The sequence below is a fragment of the Rosa chinensis genome, chromosome 5 (genome assembly GCF_002994745.2).
Source record: "Rosa chinensis cultivar Old Blush chromosome 5, RchiOBHm-V2, whole genome shotgun sequence".
NCBI classification, from domain to species: Eukaryota; Viridiplantae; Streptophyta; class Magnoliopsida; order Rosales; family Rosaceae; genus Rosa; species Rosa chinensis.
The window spans coordinates 28,433,410-28,452,837 of record NC_037092.1 but is presented as its reverse complement, the minus strand read 5'-3'; the positions used below and the strand labels follow the sequence as shown (position 1 = coordinate 28,452,837).

General features: G+C 36.1%; 2 protein-coding genes across 2 annotated transcripts; one reads left to right on the top strand and one right to left on the bottom strand.

The window, feature by feature from the left end:
* The first annotated feature begins 3,053 nt into the window (after positions 1 to 3,053).
* LOC112165728 (ribosome biogenesis protein BRX1 homolog 2) lies at positions 3,054 to 6,309 on the top strand. Its single transcript, XM_024302351.2, has 9 exons — positions 3,054 to 3,154; positions 3,242 to 3,452; positions 3,628 to 3,769; positions 4,072 to 4,150; positions 4,250 to 4,374; positions 4,500 to 4,601; positions 5,672 to 5,740; positions 5,826 to 5,924; positions 6,013 to 6,309. The coding sequence occupies exons 2-9, from the start codon at positions 3,256 to 3,258 to the stop codon at positions 6,142 to 6,144; spliced, it is 945 nt and encodes a 314-aa protein (XP_024158119.1). The 5' UTR covers positions 3,054 to 3,154; positions 3,242 to 3,255; the 3' UTR covers positions 6,145 to 6,309.
* A 198-nt stretch (positions 6,310 to 6,507) lies between these two features.
* On the bottom strand, positions 6,508 to 8,152 carry LOC112165729 (stem-specific protein TSJT1). The gene is made up of 4 exons (XM_024302352.2): positions 7,809 to 8,152; positions 7,469 to 7,709; positions 6,945 to 7,065; positions 6,508 to 6,855 (listed from the first exon to the last, which is right to left on the bottom strand). The coding sequence occupies exons 1-4, from the start codon at positions 8,018 to 8,020 to the stop codon at positions 6,662 to 6,664; spliced, it is 768 nt and encodes a 255-aa protein (XP_024158120.1). The 5' UTR covers positions 8,021 to 8,152; the 3' UTR covers positions 6,508 to 6,661.
* Positions 8,153 to 19,428: the final 11,276 nt, after the last annotated feature.

The following is a 19,428-nucleotide window of genomic DNA, read 5'->3' as shown; positions in this document are numbered from 1 at the left end:
TAACCTTAGTTCAACAAAATACTAACGTTTTTTACTCAAAACCCGTGGATTTATTTCTCCTTGAGCTCTCAATAAGTTCTTAAAGCTGGCCGTGCCTATATTCATTGTGCATTTAATGGGCTTGTTCACCTCCGATGTCGTAGAAAAGTATTAAAGGACAACTGTATTAAAAAGACAAGCCATAATAAGTTTGCAGTGTTAACTATTTCATTGTACAAAGAAGGAGAAATACGTGAATCAAAACACTACATTACAAAATGAAAATTAGAGAAATTAGAGAGATTTGACGTGGTAAAATGACTAAGTTCTAATAAAATAGTTTTCAAGATAATGTGTGATCTCAAATTATAAATATATTATATTAATAGAATCATTAGGCACTCAAATTATAAATATAGGGTGGTGCTATTCACACACTCCTTTTATTTTTCTATTATTTTAATTCAATTTATTTTTACAAATTACCCTAACTATCTTTATTTGCAATTCTGATTTTTTTTCTTCTATTTAACAAGTCAATCATGAATTAATAATCAGCTAAATTGCAAAAGTTTTTCCTCGTACGTATGAGGGGTAAGACGCATGCTTTACTCCTTTGTTGTTTGGGGTTCCAATATTGTACCTAGCTTATTAAAGTTTCTCGTCTCTTATAGATTGGCAATAAGCCATTTTGAGACGCAGTCTGCAAATTTGAAAAATTTCTATGGTAGAACCATCCTAGTGTCTCGATACTTACCACCTCTATCACAGCCTATGTACACACACTTACCAGGTTTTGATCTTCTTATAACAGTTACATACCCTTCCATAAATTCAATTTTATGAACAGCAGCAAGAAGGTCTTCCCGACTATTAAAATTTACTTCCAGCAAAGAAAGCATTTTGTCAACTTTATTTATCTCTACTTTGACTTCCTAGATCACCAAAACAATAATCATTCATATATAATGTCAACTAGTATACTAATTTCTAGACAGCCAAACAAGAAAGCATAAGACTCAAAAGGTAATTACATCAGTACACACAAAAAGAGCAATCAGCAATGTATCCAATGTATAAGCAATATGATCCTACATTGATCAGTTCATCTCTGATCCAATGTTTCAAAACCTTTTTAAATCATGCTAGTGCAATACAATAAAAGTTTCAATGTGTCTAGCAGCTCTGCCTTTAGCCTTGTTAAATCATCTTTTCGCTTTTATTGCCAGCGGGAAACAATTGTTTCTTGTTCTTATACATCAATACATGTAAAACTAGCACAGTAGTATAATTAAGCATGTTATGTATGTGATGAGGTATCTAGAAAAAAAAAAAAAACAAAGCGTCAATGACTTCAAAATAATCAATCAACTCAAGTCAAAACCATGATTAACACGCTGCCCATACCAAAATCAAACCAAGACAAATAGAACCCATAAATTTAAAGTTCTTAGATCCACGAAATTGCTGAGAAACTGATCGTGAGAAATGGATTGAAATACACAAAATAATTTGAGTTAGAATCTTATTAGGAATGATGGATTCAAAGGGGCTCGAATGATCACTAAATTCACATTTTTCTTCCATGTCTCCATTGCAAATCAGATGTAAAATTTTCTCCCAAGATTGGTCTACAATTTCCTGCTCTGCCATAGTTGAACTTCAAAGCATCACATTAGAGAGATGGAATAACTATGCTAAAGAAGTTTTTGATGGAAAAGAAAAGAAGGAATCACAAAGAGTTTTGTAGTCCTCGTCTGCAGTAAAATAAGGGTTTACATTTTAGAATTTGGTGATGATTGAATTGCAAAAAAAAAAAAAAAAACTGAATTGCAAAGGAGGGTAGTTAGGGTAATTTGTCAAAATAAATTGAATTAATGTATTAGAAAAATAGAAGGGGTGTGTGAATAGCTAACAAAAACTTGTTTTTAAAAAAAAAAAATTTAAGATAAAAAAAAAAACAAAGTTGAACAAAAACAAAAAGGTGATTCTAGTTGGATCTCTAAATTTGATATTTTGACCTCCAACTTTTTTAGTTATTAATAGACTTTGTCAGGTCATATAAAAAGACAAATAAGGACAGAGTGAGAAAAATGAAAAAAAAAAAAAATTACTTTTTCTTACCTCTCCAAATATAACATTCAATTAAATTGGTTTTTTCTTTTTCTGGAATTTCCTTATATTACCATATAGTTTTATAATTTACCTAAAACAACTACATAAAAATAATAATTTCTATACATGACCCATTATTTAATATAAAAGTAAATTCAAAACAATCTAATTTGAAATTTTCTTAAACTAAATTAATTGAATATTTTATATAGTTATTACTCAATCTTCCAACCCAAAACCCGTGAAATCCTTCTTTTAACAAATTCAAAGGGATTCTAGCAACATATCAAGATCAAGAACTAATCCTCTCTGATTAATTTTGGTGGAGGAGAGACATACTCATAAGAAAGCAATATCATGTGATTTTGACTCATTCTTATTCTCGTGGTTAAAGATAGAGATAAAAAATAGAGTAATAGATTATTGTATCTCATGTTCAAGGGTGTTTTAGTAAAAATAAGGAGGTCTACTTAGTTTTTCAAGTATTCTAAAAAATAAATTAGAGGTGTACTAAGTATAGGAGGTCTAAATAGCAAATTTGGAGGTCCAACTAGAACCACCGAAAACAAAATATTTTCATAACAACAAGAAGAAAAGTCATAAAGCCCTTTGACCGCCAAGATATATAAAAGGAACGGGACAGTGAGAAATTAAGTTTCGATTTAAACAAAATCGGAAACTCAAGAATCTCATAATAAAATTTCAATTATTTCATGCAAGATGTCTAGATTATTCTTGATTACGAATCCATCGCAAGATTTCTCAATAAATTCGTAATGGAGTTCTATCAATAAACATGGAATATCATATCATTTCCGGTGTTTCATAAACTTTAACAGAGCTTCACAACAAGGCACCAGCATTACTTTACCCCATGCAACAATAAGCAAAGTAGACAAATGAACGGGCCGGGTCAGGAAACCAAAAGAATGAGCATAAAGTAGAGACTTGGGCCGGGTCAAAAATACTTCAAACTCTTCTTTTGTAAACCCTAAACCCTCATTCACCGCTCTCATCTCTCCCGCGCCTCCTGCCCTACGACAAGCCCCAACTCTCTCAGGTCAGTAGTCCTCACAGTCGTTCTCCCAAAACCCTAATTAGGTTTTGGATTCTTTGTGATCAGAATTAGCTTTTTCGTTTACAACAGAAACCAAGTAAGTAATGGCGAAGAAGAGAAAGCACAGCGAGAGTGAGGCTGCGCCGCAGAAGAAGGAGGAGGTGGCTCCGGAGAGACCCAAACGAACGCTTCTGGGTTGGAAGGACAAGAAGGATGACCAACCCAAAGAAACTGAGTCCACACCAGTCTTCAGGAACAAAGAGAAGGTCCTCGTTACTTGTTCTCGTCGAATTAATTACAGGTACAGATCAAACATCTTCGCTTCTTCTATTTTTATACAAGAAATAGTTCAAACTCATCAGAAGAAGATGATATAGGGGTGTCGTTTTTGATAAATGATGTATGGGGGAGTTTGAATGCATGTATATATGTGTAATTGGTGATGTCTAATTATGTTTATGGTTGTAAATTTGTAGGTATCGACATTTGATGTTGAATGTGGTGGACCTGTTGCCTCATTGCAAGAAGGACAACAAGGTGGAGTCGAAGTCGAGTAAAGGTGCAACCCTTAATGAGCTGGTTGAGCTAAAGAGTTGCTCTTCCTGTCTGTTTTTCGAGGTAAATTGATGTTATTCTTTCTGGGGGACCTTGTGAGTGTTTGTTGTTTGATATTTGTTCAATGTTAGGGTGCCCATTTTGTTGTTGAACTGATAGGTTTCCCCTTTAACATGTGTGACCATTCAGGCATTTACATATCAAGGGGTTGATTGAAGTGTCAGTGTCAACTTTAATTCTGCAATTTCTCAATTGAGTGGTTGGCTTTTAGCATAGTTTGGGTGTTGTAATAACAGCAAATCAAGGTTGTTGGTTTTCTTGAGTAATCTATGTGTCTGATTTGGATGGGGTTCTCTAAATTACAGTGCAGGAAAGGAAAGGACCTTTATATGTGGATGGCAAAATCTCCCAGCGGACCATCTGTGAAATTCCTAGTGAATGCTGGTAATATTTCTGTTTGCATTGCGTATAAAATTCCTGAAAGATTGACTTGTTTTTCTTAGAACAGATCTGATGAATGAAACTTGTTTTGTGGATTTTCAGTGCACACAATGGAGGAATTGAAGCTTACGGGAAATCATCTAAAAGGGTCGCGTCCTTTGTTAACTTTTTCATCCAATTTTGATAAGGATCCTCACTGGAAACTTTTGAAAGAGATGATTACGCAGGTATAGCAATAAACCTTATCTTGATTATCCCTGCTTGGTGGTAATCATTTTGCATTATGATTAAAAAAAATTTGAGACGTGTCATATGGTATATCTTATATTCGGTGTTATAATTCGTCTTGCAGATATTTGGCACTCCAAAGGAGCACAGAAAATCTAAGCCTTATCATGATCATGTCTTTGTTTTCTCTATCGTTGATGACCACATATGGTTCAGAAATTATCAGGTATAAAATTTATTGAAGATATTTGTAGTTTCACTTTTACTGTGTAATTCAGAGCTGATTTTGAGGGCTTTTGATTGTCATGTCAGTGTCGCCGTCTAGATATGCCTTTTATGTGGGATTTTTCTACAATGTTTGCAACATGATAATATTGTTATGTCTCCTATATGAAGAGTTAGAGACTATTATCTTTCAGCCCAACAAGTCATTATCAAACTTGGTTTCCTCCTGCATTCTTTTGTAATATTACTGTCTTTTAATTGCAATCTGAAACACTAAGTTACCAGTTTGAGTGTGGAACATTGGCAATGATGTACATATGAGCAATAACATTGGTTTACCTCAATTTTGTGGGATGCCTCAACACTCGGTGGATAATTGTTTACAGATGGAAAACTGGAGAGGTAGTTTAGGAAGAAGGGGTTGAATGAAACACTAGGATATCTATTAGCAGATAGGCGCACGCATAATGTTTCGGTTTGTTGACCAATCAACCTTGATAAGTTGGACTGGGATTATTGCCAAAGGCCAGCCTTAGTTCCACTCTTCGGACAACTTGTTTTTCCCACCCTAACCAAATAAAAGAAAAAAAAAACACTACATTACTCAACCTGACCCCTACTAGTTTGAACTGCACTGGTTATGAGGAATGTGGTATTCTTCTTCTGTGGCCAGTTGCTGGCCTCCATTAGAAGGGACGACCTGTCTCTGGCTTGATCTTAACAGGGATGTAGTTGTTAAAAAAAAGTTAATGAAAAGTAGATGTGAATGAGTATGTTTTTCCTGAATTGCTGATGATGCTTTTATTTATCTAATTGTATGCTATGATGAAGCGTATTTAAAAATTGTATGTGAATGCAGTCAATGTACCTAGTTTCCAGATATTGGCATGTCAAGAATAGGTAATGCAGATTCTGAAATAAAAATACATGTCACGGAAATGCAGTGGGCTAATACTACAATATGCTTGTGCCTATCCTAATATAATTATTTTTGTTTTATCTTTAGGATAAAATGTTGCTTACAATATCACCACCATTAGCCTTTGACCTTTTCCCCTTCTTGATATGCAGATATCAGTTCCCCATAATGAATCAGATAAAATAGCTCGAGGTGGATTGGATAAAATGACCCTGATCGAGGTTTGCATCATTACACTGTTCTAATCTATGCATGTTGTCAGGGTATCTGTGGTGACATTGTAACTCGGAATGTGTTTGTATGTAGGTTGGTCCTCGATTTTGTTTGAATCCAATCAAGATATTTGCTGGCAGCTTTGGGGGCCCAACACTATATGAGAATCCATTTTACATATCGCCAAATCAGGTGAAACATATTGATGCGTAGTTTCTTGTTAACTCTCTCCAGATTCCGTAGTTTACTTCTATTGATGTGATATTCGTTCTGCTTTCAGATTCGATCAATGCAGAAAAAGAAGAAGGCTGGGACTTTTGTTAAGAAAGTCAAAGCAAAGACAAGGAGAAAGATGCATGAGCTTGAAAATCCACTGGAGCAGGATGAGTTTGCTGAAATGTGGAAGGAATGATACGTTAGTCTCCCGTTCTTCTAGAAGAAAACAGACTAATGTATGCCCTGTTGTATCCGTATTCAAATGGCAGATTTTTCTTGACTGCCCGTGCTCTTTCAAATATTATCACTATCCCTGGTTTAAGCTTATATATGCAAGTTTGATTTTGTTGCATTTCCTTTTTATTTTAATGTACTTTTTCAAAGTACTTTGCAAAGATAGATGGGATTGTGGACTATGTGCTTTGCCCTACTCCAGGATTTTGCTTTCACCTCTTTTTAGGTAGATGGTAAGCTGTTTTAATTTTTAAGACAACATATATGGGCATTAGTTTATGTGAATTGTTTTTTTTTGTACATGGTATAAACAGACCCGCAGACATACACAGATTTTGAAGATCATAGCATTATTTATACTCGTCCGATTGTTACAAACTGAAAATTAAGTAGGAACAGACTAAGAAAAACGCTCAGGTAAGTAATCAGTTCAGGCACCGTCTCTGTGGCACTCTGTAGGCACAATGACACCTTTCGTCTTAGTGCGATGCCCACTCAGTACTCCAGTTTGTTGCACTCCCGACACGTGGAATACTGTTGACCCTTGTGAATTTGTCCACGTTGAAGTTAGCTCCACACATGGCACCTTCACTATCAATTCTGGGCATTGCCTTCATCTTGTTCATTGGATGCTCAAAGCTCATCAATCCTCCCTCACTATGAAAGAAGCAACCTGCTCAGCAATATGACCACAACCATTAGCCTTTGATATGATTAATCACTAGCTACCCTTGAGCAAGGTTAATAACTTTGTTAGGGTACCTTTTGGGAATGGAGCAAATGATTTAGCACATCCTTCTTTTATGACATGTAATTCATCAGAAATTACTACAGAACCATCAGCTGCAATACCCCAATACAATTGTACTCCACCATCAGAACCCTGCAGTCAAAAACACAAGATTTTTGAAGTTTGTAATCTCCATAATTCGAATCCAATTAAGTTCGTTGAATAGTTGTGCATTTTGGGGATCACCTAAAGTAAGATGTTGTTTCTTTGTACGGTATATTTAACTCTGATATGTTGTTCTTTGTAACTAATAGTAAGTTTTGGTAAGATCTTGACCGGCTACAGTCTACACTCTAGATATTAGATGGTGAATTGTTAAACCTAAATTCTAACTTCGAAAGTTAAGTCGTCGATAACCATACTTATTATATGCTTTGGTTCTTTTGTCAAATCACTTTCTTCGTTTCGGACAAGAATTAGTGTCTTTTTTAGGTGCCTTAAAGAACAACTTGAAATTACTTTAGAATGAAGCAATTCTATGATGCTAGTATCCTACCAGTGCAGTGAAGACACTGCCGACCTTGCTGTCATAGACAACAAAAGCAAAGCTCCCATCAAGATCCTTAACAACCTGGTCAGCCGGGTACGGACCCCGGTCTCGGAGGGTCCGATAAGCTTCGATCACAAACATGGCCTCATTGGTATTCTTTATCAGACCATACTGCTTATTCAGCGTACACAGATTGTTCAAGTTACCCAGAAACAGACAGTATATATCATCAAAACCACAGAACAACCTGAAAAAATAACCCCCAACATGCTTAGCATATCTAAACAATCAATTACTTGAGATCATGAACATATTTGAGCAAGAAAATGATTGATTAGATGAGTACCTCTGTTTTAGGGAAAAGGGTTGGTCTGGTTTGTCATAAGCAAGAACTGCAGCATCTCCAAAACTCATTGAGAAGTTGCTGTGGGGATGCTGGGAGAGAAACTCTTGGAGGGTTTCTTCTGGGAGCTTAGGCTTCTTGGAACCATGGTGAGAAGCAGGGCTGTTGAGCTCCTCCGGTGGGTTAGCAAAAGCCTTGTGAAAAATAGCCAACATCTTGATGATGATCAAGGTTATGCAGATCACTAGCTAGCAAATTGAAGCTATACTCAGTTTTTCTTCTTTGATCTTTCTCTTCCTTTTCCTTTTTTCTTTCTTTTCAAGAAATAGTGCAGGGAATGGTTGATTGGGGGTCTTCTATCGTATTTATAGGGTCACATTATTAATATGAAGTGGTTTTCTGACGTGGCAATGGGTCACTTGTTTGTATTATATTGTGGGCGTGGATCTTTAGTCTTGGTGGATAAGATTCTCGTACTTCGAGGTATTCTTATCCTCTTTTGGACTTATTTTCGCCTGTACAAATTCTGAAATTCCAATTAGGGTTCTTCACTTCTTCTTAGGTACATTGTTGGGTTAGGACATTGGTGGAGATAGATAGACTAGCTGAACACGATGTAGGATCGTAAGTTAATCTATAATTAAAACTTCGTTTTAATGTCTAATAGGTTTTTCACGATCGAATCTTTTTAATTCTTAAACATGATTATCACTATTCAGAATGATTATTTTTAGCCGATCAATGTCTTTACATCAATCTCTGATTGTTATCGAATATTGTTTATTTTGGTTATTCTTATTACCATCACATGTATTCACAACTAACTTCTTCAATAATTGAAAACGCAGTTAAAAAAAAAAAAAAAACAACTACAATTAGTAAGTCCCAATGAGCAAGACTATGGGCAGCTTCTTTCCGTTCACAAGGATGAGTGACCCGATTACATAAAACCAGATTAGATTATACATGAACACTGTTGTCGTTTGGGTAACAAAAATGAAAACCAACAGCTGTGTTTTTGTTCTACACTTTAACCATGTGGTTTGGATTTAATACTGGGGGAGCAGTACTCGTCATTGTACATTGTAGACTTATGTCAAGCAAATCTGCAATTGGATAAGCTAAAACGGAATTTTTTGGCCCATGCCCAACCATTTTAATAATGTTTGGACCCATGTGGTGTTAGCTTATTGAACTCTTTATCATGCACAACTAGTTTTTGAATAAAATTGAATTCGAACTTATGATCTATCATTTAGATTGGATGATTATAGACATGGATGTTTTATCTAAATCATTATAATGAAAAAAAAAAAATTATGCTACGAATGATGTACTCTACAAGAACTATTGTCCTGGTTTTTTTTTTTTTTTTTTAGTTCAAATAAATTCCATTGATAGAACAGTCAGAACGGGACATACAAACGGTCCACGTGGACACCCGATACCTTTCACTATTACAAATCTTGCTCAATGATTTAAAGAGCTTGCCAAAACCTAAATATACAACTAGGCTTACAAAAAATACTTTTGACTTGAGCCTCCCTTTGCCAATGCACGCAATTGTGGTACGCCAGGAGGTTCAAATATTTAGTGCAAAAACATAGCAGAGTTTAGTGTGCAAGCTAAAGACCAACTTCAACTTACTCAATCTCTTTGGACCAAAACCCAAAGAACATGCCCAACTATTTTAAGCACACGAATCCCATCCAATTTAAGCACCCAATCAAATCTGGGCCACCAAATGGAGATGGGCCTCCAAAATGATTTGTGCACCCCTATTGTGCCGCCGCTTCCCAACATCGCCTGTGCTAGTCCGACAGTTTGCAACACTATGTCGCCGGCTTCTTCAAGCGTGTGCCAAGACCACCGCCGACCAACAAGAAAGAAGCAGATCGGAATGTGGTTTGAAGGAATACGTAGCCACCGCGGAGTGATCTTGAGGCGTCCCCTAGGCAGTCTGATCCACCCATAATCAAGAAAACCTCCCTCCTTTCCAAGCATAGATTGGTGGAGAGTCGAGACCCTGGTTATCCATCTCCAACCCGAGAGATCACAGGAGGCAGCATAAGATTCCACTGCCCACCAACCTGGTCCTACGGAAGGGGAAGAAGATCGGAAACTCGATCCATGTGAAGAGCAGCGCACAAGTCTTCACGCCTACTGGGCGGTGCACGATCCTTCCCTCAAGCAAAGAATTGACACCGACAGGGGTTTTGGTTTGCGATAAGCATCGCCATGGAGACCCTTGCCAGTAGCGGCTAGGGTTTAGAGAGAGTTTCATTTGTGTATTATTGATAGAGGCGTATTTGGTTCGTTGTCATGGTTTTTCTGTAGCATAGGGTTCAAGTTTTATGTCCCTCGTTGTAAAATTATAATATTAATTTAATAAATGAGACCGGGCGTAGGGCTGAGCCTCCCAACTAGGCTGGGTTCCAAACTTTTTTTATTATTTTTGAAATGAAATGCAATTACCTACTGTTTGAAATCTCTAGTTGTATTTTTCACAACTTAATATCAGAAATTCAATATATATTTCTACATATTTATAAAGAATAATGGTAGGTGAACAACTTTTTTGGGTATCACGTGCATCTCATTTTATGTAGCAATTAATATAGCACAGTCACGTTAGTTAATAATATTCTCTGATAAGTTAGATTTTATGCTACATCATCTGTTACATAAGGTAAGATGCATGTGATACCTAAATAAATCATTCACCTAACATTACTCATGTTTAAATTATCATTTATCAAGCCGTTGAATATTGAATTTCAAGGCATTTCTATTTTCTTGCTCAAGTTAATTAACAGAGTTTCCTCGGATGAATGTGTAAACTATTCATACTTCACTTAGATTCAGAATGTTGTTTGATAAATTTACAAGGAACTTAACCATCAGAGAAGGTATGGAATTAGCATTTCTTTTTCTAATGTTGATATGTCAAATTAGATATAAATAAATTGACGTTAAGAAAGAAATTCAAATATATTCATGGTTTGGTGAGTGAAAGCATTGGACTTATCCAGATATGGTAACAGTGACAGGGATAAGAGTCAGCTCACCTGCAACAACCAGAGCATTTATTTTAGAGTTACGATCTGTGGGCTATCCTTTCGTCTCTTTTGGACTATGAAATAAATAATTAGAGATCTCTATAGCTAGGTCGAGTTTGGCAGCTTGACATAAAATCCATTTTCAATGTGCCACTTCACATGTCTATGGAGCTTAAAACTTGAATATCTAAACATCCAGCTCAAAAATAATAAATACCCCGTGTAAAAATAGATAATTGTAGTTCACTCTTAACATAAATCAAATGCAAAAGATCGAGATGCATGGCATATATCAAAAGGAGGTAATGCAGGGCCAGACAATCATTCTTTCATGTTTGGTGCGATCGATGACCCACAACTCATGATCTACAAGCTTAACACTAATATATGTTAATTCCTTGCTTGTAGAGAACTAGAGATGCTCTTTGTTTTATTCAGAAGCAGCTTTTATGTAAAGCTGTAAATTTCTACCACGTTATATTAGATATTTTGGGGGGTTTTTCTTTCTGCATAGGACGGTACAGAAAATCCAAGAAATTAAGTTGGATTTTAGAATAATACAATTTGTAGGTTTTTCTTTAGTTGACAAACATCATCCATGAGAAAATGATACTTCTCTGGAGCCACCACTAAAACAGATGGGACGGGCTACAGCCTCTGGTTTTGGAGATTTCCATGCCCAAACAGTAGAAGTTGAATCTCTTACGTCGTGCGTTACGTACCTCTTCTGCAGATAATGACTGAAAATTAGTAGGTTACTGGTTACAATAGCCAGGAATTCTCAAATTAAACTATGATTAATAAGAAGAATGTATTTTCTGTCTTTCTAACTAGTTCGATAAACCTTCTGGAGCCATTCCAAGAAGGCTTGAATCTTAAGGGGTTCCGAGCTTGAAAAATCTTCATTAACGATGCATATTAGGCCATCTTCAGCGGGAGGGCTAAATTGGGCTTTATAGCCTTTCTGCGCATTTTATGGTCTCCAATAGGGCTGTTACTTGGTTTGGTAATTACCAAACCGACCGAATACTAACCGATGTTTTAGGTTCGGTAAACCGACATTTTGGTAATCGAAACTGATAATACCGAAATCGAAAATTACCAAAAAAGTTGGTTTGGTTTTGGTAAATACTGAATCTACCGATTATCTAAATATTAAATTTATATACTACAGTTTTCAATACACATACATGTATATTAAGAAATAAACATAAAAACTTTTATAATAGTATGAACATTACTACATATACTACATTAATAGTATATGTATTTTAAGTAACCTAGTCAAAGATGGTTAAATAACCTAGTTTTATTGAAAATTGTTAAAATTTGAAGTCATATATACAAAAGAAAACTATAATTAGTAGATGAATACAAAGTTTATGACTATAAAATTCAAAAATCTGGTTTTGTTCATTCTAATTTATATTATAAAGAATTAGTTATTTTAAAGTTGGTAATATTGAAGACTGAAATACCGAATTTGGTAGATATAATTAAAAACTAAAAATTTTGGTTGGTAATTGGTAGCTCAGTTTTGAAACCGAAAGCTTTGATTTTGAAGTTGGTAATACCTATAATCGATTCGAACCGACCGAGTGACAGCCCTAGCCTCCGACAAATAATTTTTAGAGGACTAAACAGGTGGGGTCAGGTCCAAAGGGTCCGGTGGAGGACTAAAATTAGCGGTGTGGGTGACCCTAAGCTATTGGTTTGTGTGGAGCCCATCAAGTGAGAAATATAAATATGTCAAGATGGAGCAGACACGTGAACGGTAGAGAGAACATGTGTCGACTCTTTATTAGAAGACAAAAACTTTAAATTAATTTTACTAGAAATGAAAGTACATAGTAACATAAGAAAAAAAACTAAGGCTAATTAATTAGTTAATGGTCAATGAAATTTTATCTTTTCAACCAAAATTGGTTCCTTAAATTTAATGCGTAATATTATAAGTAATTAAAAAAAATTCCTACTAATACCTACTTCAAATCTTTTTAATTTCAGACATTTTCAGCATTTTAACTATGAAATTTCTATTACTGTTTCTTATGTTGGTAACAATAAAATTTGAGAAAACACAAGTTTATTTAAAAGATGATCATTTAATATACGCAAAAATAGTAGCATACAAATATTTTTTTTTAAATATAATAAAAATTATAAAATATTAGAATTATAGCCCAAAGAAAAAACAATTTGATCATGAATTGTTGGAAATAATCAAATTATAGCTCTTACTATTTGAATAAACAATAATATTTAGAACGTCAAAGTTTAGCTCTGGGCCCATTTTAACCCTCCACTATTGGAGATGGCCTAAGTTAGGTTGTTTAGGTATAAAATGGGTTATATTGATAGAAATACGACCTAAACCTGACGCAATTTAATTATATAGAGAGCATGAGAGCTCGTGTATAGTATGAATGTAAATTTGTTAAGTGCAGTGGATTGTGCTTAATTAGAGAAAATTTGTACTAATTAAGTTTAATTCATTTAACAAAACTTATGTCTCCTTTGGTACTTTCCGATTCAAGTTTTCATCTAATTATGTTGGTTTTTATAATATTTTCCAATTCAAGTTTACATCTAATCATGTTGGTTTTTATTGATGTTTTAATGTGCTGTTATACACATCCTTTCCTCCTCTATGATAATGACTAATTGAGCAAGTCCTTCCAATGCAACATGAGAATTAGGTCATTTAATTATTAGGATCAGAAAGCTAGGAAACCTAACTAATCCATAATAATCAATTAAGGTATGTTCACACAATGTGAATTTCGACCCTGTTAGGGAATGGACAGATTCTAATTTATTTTGTGTATTGGAGTTTGGAAAAGAGAATTAGAGAGTAGAGACGCCCTTTGTGTGATCAGCCAACTCAGGGACACACTTTTTTTTTATGAAATATTAGGGTGCGGTTATTGTCACCTTACTAACTACTTTATTCACCCAACATTCTCTTCTCATCTTACATGTATTTTTTTAATTTCAAGTTTACTTTGTTCACCCATTTGCAGTATCCAAAATACCCTTGCGGTCATTGTAACCCTACTAACTATTTTGTTCACCCTACAATTCTCTTCTCACTCCACGGAAAATTTTACAATGTGTTAACGTATGACATGCATACAATTGCCTTAAAAGTGATAAATGAGTCCTCAAAATAGTAATATTGGTCCTCAAAGTGGTAACATAAGTCCTTAAAGTGGTAAATTTTCTTAGTTACTACATGAGTCCTCAAGTGGTAAACTGAGTCCTTAAAGTAGTAAAATGAGTCCTCAAAGTGATAAAAATAGTTGATGTATGAGAAATGTTAACATACTATAGCCTTACCCCTCACTCCACATGTATTTTTTTAATTTCAAATTTATTTTATTCACCCACACCCAAAATTTTCAATAAATTTTGAACTTATCCTGAATACTTTTATTTTGACATGCAACTCTTAGTTCATTTATTCTGAAAGTTTGTCATTATATTGCCCATCAATCATCAACAATTTTCAATAAATAAAATGCTATGCACTTTTATACAACAAAATTTTCATCAGAAGAATCATCCGCTACAAATAAATAAAAAGAAACCCAACTTGACGCTTTTGTTGGATAAAGCCTATCATTCCACAAAAAAGAAGAAGAAGACAGCTATACCAATAAAAATGAGGCGGCATAATCAACCCAAAAAAAAAAAGATTGTCAACAAATTTTTGTTGCCACAAGCCTCCAATAAAAAAAACAAAATAAAGATGGAGACTACTAGGCCAATCAATATAATATCGACAAAAACATCCAATAACAAATTTCGTAGCAGATCGGTTAGCTTCGGCAGCTCATAGTTCTAATAATCCTTCTATTTGGTTCTTTTGTTTACCCCTTTCGGTGTCCCCAGCGTTCCAGTTGGATCAGCTGGGAGGGAGTGTTTGTAGATGCTTTGTTTTTTAGTTGTTGTTAGTTTTTCCTGTCCAAAAAAAAAAAACAGTGCCGACGAAATGAAATTTTGTAGGTAAAAGACTCAAATAAAGAAAAAATGGCATTATACCCCCACTTCCTTTTTTTTCAGTTTATCTTTTGTTGTTTTTTTTGAAATTTTTCTGAAATGCCTATTCAATAGTAGGGCTGGGCATAGGCCGAGTCCAACTAAAACTTTGCTAGGCCCAGGATCGGCTGGTTTTCTACGGTTTGGGTCCAAAGCCCGATTTGCAACCATCAGGGACCGACCCTTTGCCCAAATGCCTATTTTCTATATATTTTAAAATTTCAACATATTCAAAGTTCAAATACAAATCCATTAAGCCTTTAATGCCTCCGTTAAGCTTTGGCTCAATAGAAATACTATTTATTTCCTTTTTCTGGGCTTTAAACCTTTAATGCCTCCATTAACAGAAGAAGATTAGTAGCATGTTAATTCCAAAATAACTGAACAACGTAACAAAGACAAGAGTACCATGTTCATATAGTTATCAACGAACAACATAACTACTCAAATCTGATTTTTACAACAAAAAACATAAAAATCAAATCAATTTATATTAACTGATCCAAGCAAAGGACCAAAAATCAGCCAAGTCATGGAGATCAAATTACGCAAATTGACTAAATCATCACTGGCATCCTTCAACCCGGCTTTTCCGCGGAGGTAGAGCAGAGTGGTGAACTGCGCTTCCACAGCTGCCAGGAGAGGAAGAGCGGACCGTGGGATCCATGGAAGGGGATGATCCAATTGGAGAGAGAAAGAGGTTCTGAAAATCTGAGCGGGCCAAAGTTAAAGGTAGGGGACTAGTGAAGACGAAGCGATGAGATCGGTGACATGGTGGCCTTGAGGAAGGTTCTAGATTTCAAAGATAAGAAGATTTAAAAGAAGAAGATAGAGAGATGGAGTTCTTGTAACTGAAAAGAAGAAGAAGAGAGAAATGGAGTTAGGCGGCAAAGTGAAAAGAGAAGAGGGGAGAGAGAGTAGGGTTAGGAATTAATATTAGAGAGAATGATTTGGTCTGGGGAGGTCTACATTAGTAATGAACACCAACAATATACAGGTATGAGCCCTATTTTATAGCCAATAATATAAAGACACATGTCTTTTTTTTTTCTTTTTTTTGTAAAATGGACCTAACGGCCTTTTTCATTTATGAAAGCCCAGGCCCAGGCCCAAACGATATTTTCAAAGTTAAGGCTCGGCCCGACCCGTTTTGATTAAAAAAAGAAGGGCCCTGACCGTATGGGTCGGGCCTTGATAGGCCGGTCTTGGTTTACTCGTTTTTGAGTTAAAATGCCCAGCCCTATTCAATAGATCTTAAAAACTGGTTCGCTGCCAAGACCCCCAGGTTCGACGTGGAACTGGTGGCGCGTGAGGGAAAGTGAATAGTTCTTCATCATCTGACGAAAATGTGAAGTGACAGAATTTTTGAGCAGGAACACCATGATTGATAGCTCTGTACCCTCCTTACATCCACGTCATGATTAATAGCTCCATCTTAGCCGTTGTCTTCTTCGATCTCCCTCACTTTCATCTTCACTTCCCCAACCAGAGACTCCTCTGATAAGATTTCAAATTTGAGATTTTTTGGTTTAGTGGAATTTCGATTTTCCGTTGCATTTCTTGATCTAAATTGTTGCTGATTCCCAAAGTTTGATTCTTTTGTGGTTGATTTGGGGATTTACAGTTTCAATTTGGGTTCTTTTGTATTGGCATCCACGAGAAGGTCTCTAGCGTGATTCTCATCCTCTTCACCAATCTTTGCTTTTTCCTCTCTCCTTTGCTTCTCTTTGTTACATTGATGTCATTCCACTCCATTTTTGTCTTGATTTCTTATGGTTTTGTTGCAGAGTGATCGGGTCGACGAGGCGATTGGAGATATGATCAAGAAGATCAATATGGGTCTCGATTTGAGTTTGGGTAATGGGGTTTGTATTTTGTGTATATGGCTTGCCTTTGATTCTTTGTTTCTGAAACTCTGTGATTTGGAGTTGGGGATGAAATTGTGGGGTTATATGGCTTTCCTCTGTTTTCTTTGTTTATGGGAGGTGCTGATGCATGTGGCAAATGGGGAGGACGGTGTAGGGCTCATCGTAGAGGAGGTCGTAGGGGTTGGAGGAGGAGACGGCAGAGGTTGATCAAGATTGGGGAGGAGATGCCGGATTTGAGTTTGAAGTTACCGAACTTGACAGCGGAGATTTCGTGGAGCTAGAAGAAGAATAGATAAACCACAAATATATATATATATATATATATATATATATATAATTTCTTTTATAAAAAAAAGTGAGGGTATAATAGACATTTTGGCCCGGATGAATTGCCATGTCAGCGATTTAACAGAGTTTTTGGACGGAGAGTAACATAATAGACTTATTGGTCCAAAATTGTTTTTGGACGGAGAGTAACATAATAGACCTATTGGTCAAAAATTGAGAGTAGAAGGATTAAACATATGAAATTAGAAGGACAAAGACTGAAGTATTTTTTGGGTACAAGTTTAAGGACTAAATAGTGTTTAATCCTTTATTTATTTATTTTTGGGCAAAAATCTATTTAGTCCCTGTAGTTTGCCTCCAACATTATTTCAGTCTTTGACATTCCAATTTCATTCAAGAACTCCATGATCTCTCAATTTCCCTTCAATAGGTCCACTCCGTCCAATTGCTTTATTAACTAGTTAAGGTGGCACACAATTAGACCCCATGTAAGCGAGGTAGATAGTGAAATGTCCACTATAGCCCTGTGTTCTTTCTCCCTTCCTTTTTTTTAATAATTTTTTTCCCCTTTTCTTCCTACTTTCTTCTTCATACCCAAAATCCAAAGCATAAGAGAAGCACATAATCACCGCCACTATCAGGCCAGACTCAACTTTGACTCTAACCACCTCCGCTCTTCGACTTAGATTTCAATTGAGCTCTCTGAGCTCTCTCTCCGCAGTGGATCCCACGTTCTTCTCGATCCATGATATAACCCCTCCTCACTCTCTCTCTCTCTCTCTCTCTCTCTCTCTCTCTCTCTCTCTCTCTCTCTCTCTCTCTCTCTCTCTCTCTCTCTCTCTCTCTCTCTCTCTCTCTCCACCAAATCCAGAGCATGGCCATGGCTTGCCGCCATGTCACACTCCTCTTATGCTCCTTTTCTCCGTGTTCACTTCACAGTCAGGTAAATGAATATTACACCAAATCCATGAGTTCTGAGTTTGATGTTAAGGGTCTTTTTAACATTTTAGTTACGTTTACATGTGATACATTTGCAGATGCGGGTTCAGTCAGAGTGAACTATGACTGAATCACCGACAACTTTCCCTTTGCCTATAAGGTTGAGGCTTTGATCAAGTCTCAGGGCTTAGAGCGGGTCAATGTCTTTAACTTCGACCAGGCCGTGCTCCTGGCCTTATCCTTATCCGAAATCAAAGTTACTGTAGATATACCTAACGAGCTTCTTTCTTCAGCGACCAAAACCCAGATGTTTGCCACCAAGTAGGTCTAGCGCATTGTCGTTGCTCCAATCCCACACCCAAATCGAAGCCATTGCCATTGGGAATGAGGTCTTCGTCGACACCCAAAACACCACTAAGTACCACATCGCCGCCATGAAGAACATCCACACTGCCCTCGTCAAGTTCAACCTCGCATCCGACATTAAAGTTTCCTCCCCCATTGCCCTCAGTATGCCCCAAAACTCGTACTTGCCATCCTCCAGGTCATTCTGATTGGAGCTTGTGGAGCCAATTTTCAAGCCCATGCTAGATTCCCTTCGTTAAACTGAGTCTTACCTCATGGTGAACGCTTACCCCTATTTCTCCTACGAGTCAAAAGTCCTGTGGTCGGGCTCGGAGAGAGCTTGGTGGTGGTTATGGTAGTAGTGGCAGAGGTTGTATTATGCTTTGGATTTTGGATGCGAAGAAGAAAAAGGAAAAAATAAAGAAAAATAAAAAAAGAAAGGAGAAAGAACACATGGATATATTGGACATTTCACAATTATTGAGCTGAGTTGGCGTGGAAGCGATTGCCATGTCAACGACTTAACAAAGTTTTGGATAGAATGTTAACGAAATGGACCTATTGGAAGGAAATTGAGAGGCCAAAGAGTTTTTGGATGAAATTAAAATGTCAAAGATTGAAATGATTTTGGAGACAAAGAACATGGACTAAACAAATATTTTTTGTTTTTGTTTTTTTTGGTCAAATAGCTCCTTCATTAAGAGAAACATATTACAACTATAGATGTGCATTTTTTTTTTTTTGAGTTGAATGGTGTTAGACTTTATTGATAACTAATAAACAGATTAAGGAATACATTTCTCTGATTCTATTACATCTTGAATGAAGGAAGGAATATTAGACCAAAAGAAAACTTGATCAAAATCTGCAGCATGAGCTGCCAATTTGTGCGCAGCCATGTTTGCCTCTCTTCTAGCATGAATAATTCTAACTTGGTTCACCTCTTTCAAATCTTGTCTCAGGTCCTCATGTAACTTTCCAAGAATAGAATAATTTTGCAGCTCCTCCTGACACACTTGTTGCTTCAAAACCAAACAATTAGTCTCCAAAATTACTGGACATAGACCATGTTCCATCACATAA

Bases quoted from the DNA above. Each gene is read 5' to 3' on its own strand.
- LOC112165728 (XM_024302351.2), top strand. From the start codon at position 3,256: ATGGCGAAGAAGAGAAAGCACAGCGAGAGTGAGGCTGCGCCGCAGAAG. The intron at 3,453-3,627 runs GTACAGATCAAA...GTAAATTTGTAG, and splicing joins TCTCGTCGAATTAATTACAG to GTATCGACATTTGATGTTGA. The intron at 4,375-4,499 runs GTATAGCAATAA...TTCGTCTTGCAG, and splicing joins TGAAAGAGATGATTACGCAG to ATATTTGGCACTCCAAAGGA.
- LOC112165729 (XM_024302352.2), bottom strand. From the start codon at position 8,020: ATGTTGGCTATTTTTCACAAGGCTTTTGCTAACCCACCGGAGGAGCTC. The intron at 7,066-7,468 runs GTAGGATACTAG...TTTTGACTGCAG, and splicing joins GCAGTGTCTTCACTGCACTG to GGTTCTGATGGTGGAGTACA. The intron at 6,856-6,944 runs GTACCCTAACAA...ATTGCTGAGCAG, and splicing joins ATTTGCTCCATTCCCAAAAG to GTTGCTTCTTTCATAGTGAG.